At 51.3% G+C, this 12,311-nt stretch overlaps 1 protein-coding gene across 4 annotated transcripts in view; it reads right to left on the bottom strand.

Moving 5' to 3' along the window:
- Positions 1-1,531: 1,531 nt before the first annotated feature.
- ALPK1 (alpha kinase 1) overlaps positions 1,532-12,311 on the bottom strand; it is a 62,958-nt gene continuing 52,178 nt past the window's right edge. For all 4 annotated transcript variants that reach the window (XM_081135398.1, XM_081135399.1, XM_081135400.1 and 1 more), the window contains 7 exons: positions 11,971-12,066; positions 10,609-10,713; positions 7,862-9,929; positions 5,878-6,031; positions 4,454-4,616; positions 3,220-3,406; positions 1,532-2,111 (listed from right to left, as the gene is read on the bottom strand). In XM_081135398.1, coding sequence (XP_080991524.1) covers positions 1,912-2,111; positions 3,220-3,406; positions 4,454-4,616; positions 5,878-6,031; positions 7,862-9,929; positions 10,609-10,713; positions 11,971-12,066 — 2,973 coding nt within the window. In that variant the 3' untranslated portion in view covers positions 1,532-1,911. The remainder of the gene's footprint in view (positions 2,112-3,219; positions 3,407-4,453; positions 4,617-5,877; positions 6,032-7,861; positions 9,930-10,608; positions 10,714-11,970; positions 12,067-12,311) is intronic.

Here is a 12,311-nt window from a genome sequence, read left to right as displayed (position 1 = left end):
CCCTTGCCCCTTGCACTTCACTCCCAGTTTGAACTGAATGCAGAAGACGTCTGTATGTCCAGACACCAGACGACAGGGCGAGAATCATCCTCAGCAGCAGCAGTGCCGAATTAACCAAAGCCTCGTGTCTGAAGGGACAAAAGCTGAGTCTCCTCGAGTGTAACTACTCCCAAAGCTCAGCCTTTTGAATAGTGTCATTTCACAACTCTACATGCAAAAGATTAAAATATAAATTATTTATTTAGTTCAATTTAGAAAAATGATAGTGGAGTTTTTCTAAAAATTTCTTGGAAATTCCCCAGTATCCATGCATTTTGCTGTGAGAAATAAACATTGAAGAATAGGGGAGGAAGTTTAAAAAGACTAAGATATCACTTCACTAATTTTATCAAATACCCAGATCCCCTTAGAAATGCATCACTGTCCCCCAAATGCTATGTACCACTGGTCCACCGCCCAGGCTCAGGGGTGGGCTGACTGAGGGGTGAGAAGCCTCAGCGGCGGCCTCCGCTCTCCGATCCTCCAGCCGCGCTGACTGTGCCCAGGCCGTCACGTCGATGGGGCTCCTAGTTCTGTCGCCCGTCTGTCTCCGGCTGGGATTCTTCTACAGCGCTCCACAGGAAGAAGAGACTCCTGTTTCCCCTTCACTCCCGCGCATCAGCGCCCCAGCTCTCTGACGCCAGGCCCGTGGGTTTCCCACAGCAGCCGCCTCCTGACCCTGGCTGTCCTGGAATGCCTGTCCGTGCCGCACTCCACCTGAGTCAACAACAGACTCGCAGGACAGGGGCCCCAGTGCAGACGCCAGCTCCCAGGCTGCCGCCTGCGCTTCTCACCGAAAGGCTGTGGCTGGGGCTCCCACGGCTCCCTCCGTGGGCTTGATAATATGCTAGAGCGGCTCAGGGAAGCTCTTATACTTACTGGTTTGTTATAAGAGGATCTGATGAAGGCTATGGATGGACATCCAGGGGAAGAGATGCGTAGGGCGCGGTCTGGGGAGGGGCTGCTGCTGAGCCTCCGCGTCCCTCCCGATGTGCCTCCCTCCCGCACTCCGGGCAGTGCCTCGGCCGCGGGCTCTCTGATTTTACGGGGCCTCATCGGCAGGCACGATCCGTCATCCTGTCCTCTCTCCCCCGCAAGGACAGGGGCGGGTGGAAAGCTTTTGACCTGGACTTCCTAATAACCAGGCCCCACCCGAGCCATCTCATTAGGACAAAATAAATTCCTATCACACAGGAAATTTCAAGGGATTGAGGAGCCCTGTGCCAGGAACCAGGGGCACAGACATGATATATTCATTCTATTTTCCCACAAACGTTGAACAGGGTTGGGGAAGTGGGAAGACTACTTCTTCCCTTTCTCAACTGGAAAGCTCCAACTGTTTCACTATTGTTATATTGCTGTGGAAAAAAAAAATTAACAACCTTTATCAAACTCAGCAAGTTTTCCTTTATGCCTTGTTTACAAAGAGTTGTTTTCTTTTTTTAAAACCATGAATTGATTTTCAATTATAAGTATTTTTTCTGTATCTTTTGATATTATAATATCATTTCCCCCTTTGTTTTGTTAAGAAGATGATTTTTATTAGTTTAAGTTCTCCGAGAAGCAAATACCAAGAAGGAATTGGATGCAGATGTTTATTGGGGGAAACTTACCCTCCCGTTTGCTGTGAGGGAGAAATGGTGATTGCAGAGAGGGAAAGAGACCGCGCAGGGTCTCGCACTGGCATTAAATGTGGGCCTGAGACACATCAATTCCTCTCATAAATCACGGGCCAGCCCAGCGCCAGGGCCCCCAGGCCCCCAAGCCCACGGGAGCAGGCTGTGCTGAGTGGCGCCGAGCGCCCGGGCGGGGAGACGGTCTGGGCCGCGCCTGGGAGGCGCTTGTGGCCTCCACGCCCGCAGCCCACACAGCCTAGGACTGGTTTTGCTTCTCAGCTGAGGGTCTGGTCAAAGAAAGACGGCGACAGATTTCATTACACTGTACATGCTGGTTGTTAAAGAAGCAGGAGATCCCCCTTTTTCCAAAGTTGGCAGTGACCTGTTTCGGGTCCGCAGAGTGGATCTGGGGGTCTGTCAGGTAGAGGAGCCCCTTCCCGCTCCCAGTCACCCAGCCTGGAGAGAAACAAGCGTGTCTGAGAGCGAGGTCCTCTGGGATGTCCGTAAAGCATCTCAGGAAATATTTCTGTTCTCAGAGAAACATTGACAACCCTGGCATCCTGTGCCTCACATTTAATACATTTCTGCTAAGGGATTTAGTGTCATTACTCCAAATATTGTTCTAAAAAGAATTGAATAATTAAGTTTGTCATCTATAAAACACCCAAACCACCAATTTTCAAGGAATTTGAGAGCAACAAAATGCACTTATATAATTACTAAAATCACAATGCTGAATATTACTGTTGTGATTTACACATTTCCTTAGTGCCTCTTCATTAATTTGTATGTTCATTTGTTTAACAAATATTTAGTGAGTGCACGTCCTGTACAGAACAGTTTCAGGCACTGGGCACAGTGAGGGACGGGCGCAGGTCTGTCAGTGTCTGCGAGCTCGCTGAGTGAACGTCTGAAGTGGGCAGATGGGAAAACAATGTAAGGGAGCGTGACACACATGTCACCGAGTGTGACAGCAAAGGCTGCGGAAGGGGACGGGGGTCTTAGGGGAGGGTCATAGAAATAATTAATCTCATTCACCATTTAAACAAAGTGCAGAGTATTGGCTAATAATTCTGATATATATAACATGCCGGATGAACACAAACAAAATTTAAATATTAATGCGGGAAATTTAAAAGAAGTCAGATTCAAGTGCACACAGCCTCCTGTCCCCTAACGGCCCCAACATCACACTTGGACTAACAGCAAAGGCAGGAGGAAGGAACAAGGGGGGCATTTCTCACGCTTTGAAACACTCGACATGAAGAAACCCGCCACTCAAGTCACCCGAGTGAGATTTAAAAAGCCGTGGGGTTTGCTCTAGAAGTTGGCCCAGTGGAGCGTGAGCCCGACCCTCTCACTGATCCCCTAACACCTCAGACGCTTACAGCAGCTCCAGGTGTGTTTTTCAGGCATCATTTGCTACCTAGAGTCAAATCGATTAATTTAATTCTAAATACACACTGAACAATCTAATAAAGAGTGATTGGTACAACGAGTCACAAAACCTCCCATTTACACATAAGTAATACTAAAAACGAAAAGTCGTTCCCGTCTCACATACCTTGTAAATCGACGACAACCTCTCTGTGGTTGGAAAACTCGTAAGAGAAATGGCCGAAGGCCAAGCCACACTCTGTGGCCGCGAGCTCTGTCTTCACCACTTTTGTGTTATTTGATAATTTTACAAACTCTCCCTGTATGTAAGGCTCCACACTGATACATCCTTCTATTGTCTTGTCGTCTAAAATCTGAAAAACAGAAACGGGACGCAGTGTGACATCAGGGAGAAGGCATGGGCTTTGGGGACAGGCAGGTGTCATCGTGAGCCCCGGATTTGCCACTTTGGAGATTTTACACTAGATTTGGGTTTCCTTATTTGCATGTAAAGTACCTAACGTTGTTGGCATATAATAGAACCTAAAGTTATTATTCTTTCATTAATATGCTCACGTCAAACTTGGGCCGGGAGGTGCTGTCCTGGGGATGAGCTTGCCGGGTGCTAGCTCGGGCGGGGCCCAGGCTGAGCCTCAGCTCAGGTGTTTCGGGGCACGACCCACCCCCAGAGCTGTCTGAGAGGGTGAGAGATAAAGTTTGTTAAATGCCCAGCATAGTGTTTGACATAAGGAAAGTGCAAAATGGAAGGCAGGTTATTATTGTAAATAGTAAAAATGGGTGTAAAACTGTCCCTGGGCAAAGTAAAACAATAAATCCTTTAGGTGTGAATGAGGACCTCGGGGGAGCAGGGTGTCCTTAATCCAAAGAGGACAGCGTTTGAAGAGAGGTCTTCCTGAAGAGGCTGGTCTTAGTGTCCCAGCAGACAGAGCTGTAATTCGTAGGTAGAAATTAGAGGAAGACAGATTTGGGCCAAATCTAAGACCTTCATAACAGAATTAATTTGAAAGTGAAAACGTAATTGTTATTTTCTTCTCACCACAGGTGAGCCATGGCTTACGAATCACTTGGTTGAGTTGGGGGCCGACAGGTTTGACATGAGATTCATGCGTCAGGTGAATTATTAGACGTGGTCTCTGAAAGCAGAGATAAGATGTGGGAGGTGGGCTGAGGCTAACCTGACCGTGGGGTAGACCCCAGGCCCCACAGGGGGACGTGATGCATTTAGCAGACAGAGGGTCACGTTTCTTATTTATCTGTCTGTGGATACGTAGATAAAGGAGGCTGGTAACTGAGCTGATTGACTTTTACCAGAATGATGGTGCAGGAAGGTGGCGATAGAAACCTAACCTAATACATATTTATGGGCCTGTTTACCCAAACCCTGCTCTCTTTAATCTTACCAGTAGTACTGCAGATGGGATATAGAATATCTGTGTTGGGATTTTTTGTTCATAAAGTCTCTTGTTAAACTCTGTCACGTAGTGCTGGGCGGTCATCTGACGCTCCACGTCAGAGAAGTGGAGCCACAGCCCCTTCGGCTCCTTGTATTCCTTCCCGACATATCTACAAACAAACAAAACCCAGGGTGACCTCTCCCTCGAGGACGAGCCATTCCTGAATCCCGGCTCCACGTGGGTGGTCTCCGAACCTGTCCCTTCCCTGTGCAACTGTCCTCCCCAGCTGCTCCCTTGCCCCACCCTCCGTGCCCGTGTCTCAGGCTCATTTCACTTCTGCTCCGGGACGTGCTTCTTCTCTGGCCTCAGGGGACTGTCCTGCCTTTTTTGCAGGCTCATTCATTTACTAAAAGTGTGGCTTTCATAGTTGAATTAGACATTTTTAAGGACACTTTTTAAAAAGATAGATTTTAGAGAGAAAGGGAGAGAGAGAGGGAAACATCCATGTGAGAGAAACATCAGTTGGGTGCCTCCTGCACCCGCCCTGAATGGGGGCCGAACACGCCATGTAGGTACGTGTCCCGACCGAGAACCAAAGCCGCGGCTTTCCGGTGTGCGGGACGATGCTCCGAGCACCTGAGCGCCGGGCCAGGCTGCCAGCATTTTCAGTAGGAGGGTTTAATGCTCTCTGCCCCGCGACACGGCCAGAAGCTCCATCTTGTTCATCTTCCCAGCAGGACGATGTTTCCGAAACAGGTCTGAGCTCAGGTGGGTCTGAGCAAGACACCGGCATAATGTCGCCCAACCTGTGGAAACTGTTCCCAATTAATCGATGCGGAGGAAGGAGCAGAAACCTGAAAGCATACACTTTGGCCAACTTTTTAGCCTTTTCAGAATCTCATAAAGGATGGCAGCGGCCCTCCTACCGGGGCGGATACGTTCCGGACGGCCCGCGGCTGCCCGCAGCTGCGCTGCGCTGAGTCCTGCGCACGCTGTGCTCTTCTCACACGCGCACACCTACGGTAAAGTTTAACTTACAAACTAGGCATAGTGAGAGGTAAGCAACGATTACTAATAAAATACACTATAGGTTACATGAATGTGGCATTACGAATAACATCAGGGTGACCTGAACACAGCCCTTCGATCTCAGCAGTCAGTCGGGTACCAGAGGCAGCCGCCCCGTGAGCAGCAGCGGCCAGTCTCCAGGGTGGGCGCCCGGCACAAAGCACGAGGCTGCGTTGCGCCGCTGAGAATGCCACACAGTTTAAAACATGTGAGTCACTTATTTCTGGAATTTTCAGACTGTGGTTACCAAGAGTAACTGAAAACGCAGAAAGCAAAACAGTGGATAAGGGGGGACACCTGCGGTTCACAGAGAGGAAATCCAGCCCTTCCACACGAGCAACATCGGTGTTTTTAATCAGCACCTTCCCAGAGTTTCCTCTTGATGAAGGTGATGAACCCAGAAGGCATTTCTTTGTCTGCCCTTCGTCTTCACATCCAGGTAGTTCCCCAAATATACGGCAGTTTCCTGGGCTGTCCACAATTCAGATTTCTTAGAATATTTCACGAAGAGAGCATCTGTCAAAAGAAAAAGATGAAAAAGGATCTTATTTTCCAAAGGATGTCACGGTTGTGAATAAAGTTGAAGAACACAGGTCCTAACCCAGCTTATCTGACGTCTCCAACTTCTTTACGTGTTTCTCATAGCTTCGCCTCTTCCATGGCGACTAATAAAAGTTAGTGAGGCGCAATAAACAAGGAAAGCGTCACAAATAAAACAAAGGGTAGCCTCTGATGCACAGAGTCTCGCCTGCGATGGCCGGGGGCCGGGGTGGACGGAGAGGTGAGTAAAGCGCCCTTTAGACAGCGGGGAGGCCACCCCGGAGCACGTGCGGCCGGCGGGCGCCTCCCGGGCCCCTGGGGCTCAGGCGCCTGTCGGAGGCACTTCAGGCAACGGAGGTGACTACCTATGTCAGGTGACACAGACACAAATAAGTCAGAATTTTACCTCAGAGGTTCCTGGCAACTCCAGGGATCTTAGATTACACATTAAAGCACATCCTCAGTGTCTCGCCCTTGTTTTGTTTAATTTGGGAAAGTCCAGGAATTACTTGAGAAAATACAGCTACTGTACAGAGATGCGACTGAATGAAAACGGGAAAGACAGGGAACAATCGGGCTGTCGGGACCCTGCAGGACGTCGCTTCTATGTGGAATTACAAGAAGGGGGTCAGACTATGGTCAGCAGAGCTGGAGGGCGGCTGCAGGACCGTCGGGAGGCACAAACCGCGGTCTAAGACGAGAGCCTGCAGCGGCCGTGGCTGCCGGGCACAGGAGCGCTGCTGAGAGGAAACCCCAAGCTTCTCATCCTGGGGATAGTTTCCCTCTTTTTCTTTTGTCTTTCTTTTCTTCTTATTGCATCTATTTGAGAGGCTGGAGTCAATGACCCACTGTAATCACGTCACAGCTCATGTAATCAAACCGTCACGCTCCACGCCCTGAACGGATGCCGTGACGGACGCCAGTTGTTTCCCAATAAAGCTGGGGGAAAGTGAAAAAACACTGACTCCTGGATCCACACCGCAACCTATCTGATTGGAATATTGGGGTGAGGCCTCAAAAGCTTAGGAGCCCCCAGGGGTTCCCATGTGGTGCCAAGATTGAGAACTACTTAGGAAGCCAGTGCTCAGTGGTCCACACGGTTTATTCTGAAATGTCCTCTGCAGCAGATTTTTTTCTTTTAATTCCAACACCTCTTCAGTATCTGGGCATCAGTTGGGGTCCTCTGGCTCAGAGAAGAACCTTATTTTGTTTCTTCCCTGCGCCTCCATACTGCGAAGCCATACTGGACGCATGGCCTGGAGGCAGCCCCGCCACAGGTCCCTGCTGCAGGAAACGACCTCAGGCTGTCCCTTAAGGAAGTAGCTGCTGATTGCGACCCTGGGGCACTGGCCAGGCCCCTTGGTGGGCAGGTGTAAAGCCTCTGCCCCCGGGAGGAGGTTGTCTAACTAGGCCAAGCTCTGCGCCCTGGACGCTGAACGGAGAAGGTCTTGGATGTGAATGAGATGAACGGGACGCTGAGGGGAAGCGGTATCCAGAGCCATTTCGTGGCTGGATGGCTGTTCCCGAGTCTGCTAGGATCCCTGCCTCCCAACTGCCTCCTGTGTCCTTATGGCAAATCCCCAAATTCAAGGTGGCCCAAGAGAACCTCAAATCCTTGGAACCCTTAGAGCCCATCGCACCAAGTCAGGGAGCCCCTGTGGGACACATCGCATCTCTCTGGACACTCACAGAGCATGACAGGGTCTCTGTGTCCCTGAATTTTAAGTGATGCTCTCAAGCTCTTCAAGGGCCCCAGCTGTGCATGCACCTCCCAGGCCGCACCTGCCGGAAGGCTGGGGTACTTACTGTACGCCCGGTGGAGCCTGCTGGGCCTGAATACCCCTGTGTTCTCCAGCCTCCGGAGCAACCAGTCACTCGTCACTCCTGCCAGGAGTCTTTCAAGGTCATCGGGCTGCAGGGTGCGAGCCTCGAGGGTCTCCCGCCTCATCGTTCCTGCCAATGGAACAAAAGAACTTCCACTGGAATTCAGGTAGGACCATGGGCCACCCCCCTCGGAGGACCTGCTGGAGAGTGCAGATTTCCACCAGCTGGCCGAGGACAAGCTGGAGTTCTGGCTGCAGCTGAGCACGTTTTCAGGTTCATTTCCTTCCTCAGTGGTGGTGCAGTCCTCATGGCTTCCAGAGGCATGGGGGGTCCTAGCCCCCTGACCACACAGCTTCCTCAGAGCACACGGCCTGTGACAGCCCTGTGGCCCTGTGAGGTTGAGCAGCTGGTCCCCCTCACCCTCCGTGGAGGCATCGGGGTCCACCTGCTCTTGGGCTGAGCTGCCACTTCGTCCTGACTCGGGATTTTGAACAGGCCAGAGAGGAGTGACAGGGTGACAAGCCATTGTGGAACTTTTGCCCAGAGATTCACCCGTGACTCTGTGAGAGCCCAAGGGCATATCCTCGCAGTCGGCTGTTTCTCCTCCTGGGTCCACCCAGGACGGGCTGCCTTGAAAGGCAGGGCCTGTGCCTCCTGTGAGGTCTCCTCCATTCTCCTCTCCAGACCCGTCTGTGGCATCACAGTTGATTTCTGGAAACTCATCAATTATTTCAAAGGTTTCTTCTTCTTGGACAGAAGGATGTGTGGCCATGTTCTTGGGCCAACTAGAATCAGAAGAAGACCAAGCAGCATATCCAAATGAGGGCCTGGGATGGCCAGAAGTATTTCTGGAGCCCGTACTTTTGCCTGTCTGCATTTCTTCTGGAGTTCCTTCCAGCAGCCCTGCACCAGAGGCCAAGAAGGTGCCTGTGGTGCTATGAGGAGGGGAGGTGTTTGAGGCCATGTGACTTGGAGAAGACTCTGCATTGTCATCCGTGGGCACCGGGAAAGAAAGACTGTGGACCTCTGAAGACAGTGAATACATGGCTGCACTTTCCCTGTTGTTGTCCAGCTCTTTGGCCCGGGCAGTGGACCCCTGAGTGTCCACAGGATGATCTGTGTTGGGCTCTTTTCTGGCTGAACTGTTACCAATGTGGTCGTTCACTTCCTCCCAGCTCGTAGAAGAACCGCTCGCTGATAACTTGCTCCAAGAACTGAAGCTCTGGCTGTCGCTCAGAGCCTTGCTGGAAGTAGCTTCCCTGCTGTTGCTGTGGCCGGGTGACACAGCCTGGGTGTCCACATCTGGGCCCAAGGAGACTCGGAACGCATCTGTGCAGATCCAGTTCCTTCCTGCCCTCCTGAGCATTGCCTGGCTTTCATTAGCTATTTGGGAGCAGGACAGTCCCATGCTGTTTTGAAAACACAGTCTGTCCTCAGTGCCCACGGTCTCTGTGCTTTTTGTATCTATATTCAGTGCAGTGATGCAGAGGCCAGTGCTTGTACCTTTCTGTTTGTCTTTGTTGCTTTCACAGGTGCTTTCAAACACTTCACACACTGAGTTGTGGTGCTGCGAATAGACTTCAAGGATTTCCTGGAAACTCACTTGCCCGAGCAAGAGGGGTTTGTCCAGCTCACATGTGAAACCCGCTGGAACATAAGACCTGTCTTCTGAATTTGGAAAACTCTGGACCTGTAAATGATCCTTCACCTGGGCGATAATACACATGATTTCCCGAGAGAGAGCTGCTCTCTCCCAGTTTCTGGCAAAAGAACCGAATGCATACAGCTTCCCCACGGCCTCAAGGCAGAGCCGACGGGCCTCGCGCACCGGCCCCACTTCCCCACAGAGCCTGCGGTGCACCGTGGTGAGGCCAAAAGCGGCCCTGAGGAAACTGTGGAGCTCCTGCTTCCCAGCCACAGGCTCGTCCAGGCTCTTGGTGAGGAGGCCGATTTCAAAGGCCTCTTTGGCTTCACAAAGATACGAAGTTGTCAGTCCTGGAGGACAGTCATTAGAACTACTATACGACAGCAAACATGTGCCACGGATATTCTGAGAAAACATCAAATGCAAAATTAGACATGGAATTGAAAACTGGAGGTGAAACAGGTAAAACTTTTAACTCCTGGAGGACAGTCATTAGAAATATTATGGAAAACTAAACACCACAGTATATGACACCACAGTGTGCTACAGGTATTCTAAAAAAAATACACAATCGAACACTGAACTAAGAACCTGAGGTCTTTTTGGTGCGTGTGGGGGGGGGACTGGGAGGTGTGACTGGCTGGTGAGAACCACCAGCTTAAACTGCACCCTCCCGTAGCCTCCGGACTTTCTGATCAAAGATGTTGCATTTGTTGCTGCTGTTTTAGCACAGAGACTCTACATACAGACGTGGACATATAAGGGTGCTATATATAAACACATTATTCATTCAATAATAGTCAAAACAATAGGCTCGTGGCTTCCAAATCCCTCTGCATTTGAGCCACCTGGGCAGTATTTCTAAACTAAAGATTTCTGGGAACCAGTCCCAGAAATTTGCATTTACAGGAAGGAGGGTAGAGCCCAGGAATGTGTGTTTTGAAAAGGCGCCTGACACCTGGGGCTCTGGCTGAATTAGCGGAGCTCCCACCAGGATGTCACCACTCTGCCCCATAAACCTCCCGCACATGGCACCTGGCCACCTTCTCTGAGCAGGGCCTTTCCTCCCGCACCCTCGGTTTACCATGGCTGTGAGCACGAACAGGGGTGTGTAGGGGCTGAAGGCAGCTGCCAGCTTGCAGGCTGTGGCGGCCGACAGCAGGCGGTGGTCGGAGCCCCTCAGCAGGCCCTGGGAGAGAACAGGAGGCCACAGTTGCTCATCCATCAGCAAAAGACAGGCTGTGAAACCCTTCAGCTTCTCTTTCAGATTCCCAGGGATGCCCTGGCCCCCATCACAGCTATTTCAGAACTGTGCCAAGGAAGAGTGGCCGTCTTTCCCCCGCAGCTCCCTCCCCGCAGAGAGGCCCCTGTGAGCTCAGCAGCATCCGCCACGCAGAACTCCCTGGAGGAGCCCCGCACACTCCGCAGCCACATCAATGGCTGGTTTTTGCCTTGTTCGGCAGAGAGCCCTTTAATTTGTGGTTTCATGGCAATTAGGGTTCCTTCATTCATTCTAGAAACATGTGCTGAGCACCTCCCTGTGTCAGGCGCTGGTCCAGACACAAGGACGTGCAGACGGACTTGCTTTCTGCTGAGGGGAGAGGACTGAACACCCGCATGCGTGGGGCACACGCGGGAGGGCTCGGGGCTGTCGGGGCTGCTTCACAGGCCCTGTCACTGCACACGGGACACAACCCTGCTCAGAAGCAGCCGCCGAGATTCCCACCCCTGCAGGCAAGTTGGGTGCACCCACACTGCCCGGCACTGGGTGGGGCTATTGTTGTCACCTGGAACTCAGCAAAAATGGCAATATCGGTGATCATATAGAAATCTCAATGTCCAAGCAGTGCAGGGAGCAGGTCACCGTCCCCACCCAGACCCTGGACGGCTCAGGGACCTGGCTCCACTGCCTTAGTGGCTGCCAACCGCACATGTCACTCTGTCTTTCTGGACCTCAGCTTGTCTCTCTAAGATGGGAACGGCACATGTTGCTCCTAGGAGTTCATGGGGTTTGTATACATAGACACGCACTTTCTGAATTGGAAAGCAGTGTGTAAACATTGCTAATCCCTGTTACTAAGGACAGGGGCTCGACAAGTGACTGGTGCCCTGATCTGGACAGATGATGATGAAAGCTTTAAAATTATTACCCAGTTACTTTGTTGTTGAGATGGCCCAGGTGTGGAAATTGAATTTTGTGATAATTTGAAAGCAAATAAGTGTGGTTCAAAGCACCCGTCACTTTGAATCTATCACTCACTCCTCCGCCCATCATTGAGTGCCCCCCGCACGTCGGGACCGTGCAGGTGCTGAGCTCTACGGCACCAGGACCCGGGGGACTGTCCTGGGAGCACTGATGTCACACAAGAGAGGAGAACAGGCTGGTGGCCTGCTGCGGCTGCCACCTGCACCGTGGTTCAGCATATGAGAGTCAAGCGATAGTTACCAAGCTTCCTTGTGGGTTGTTTTTAAACTTCTCATAATCTTTCTTGCTCATGGAAACAAAGATGTCGGCCAGTATACCTAAGGATGAGGAGATGCCCTGCAAGGGAAACACAAGCAAGTGCATGGGCCTCCCGTCAGTGACTGCTCCTGGCGTGGCCCCAAGGCAACCTCTAGGCCCGTGCACGGACTCTTCTTATTATTACTGTCATTGTTGTGACACTAGAGATACTTTTAAATTGGATGCAGAGGACTTTAAAGACCATGACTCCCGAGGGCCCCATATAAACTGTTTCCTAGCCGAGCTCGACCGGATTGCCAGCAGACTGCCCACACTGCTCGTCC

The sequence above is a fragment of the Miniopterus schreibersii genome (assembly GCF_964146895.1).
Source record: "Miniopterus schreibersii genome assembly, chromosome: 4".
Lineage (NCBI taxonomy): Eukaryota > Metazoa > Chordata > Mammalia > Chiroptera > Miniopteridae > Miniopterus > Miniopterus schreibersii.
The sequence above is the reverse complement of the archived record's forward strand: the minus strand, read 5'-3'. Positions and strand labels throughout refer to the sequence as shown.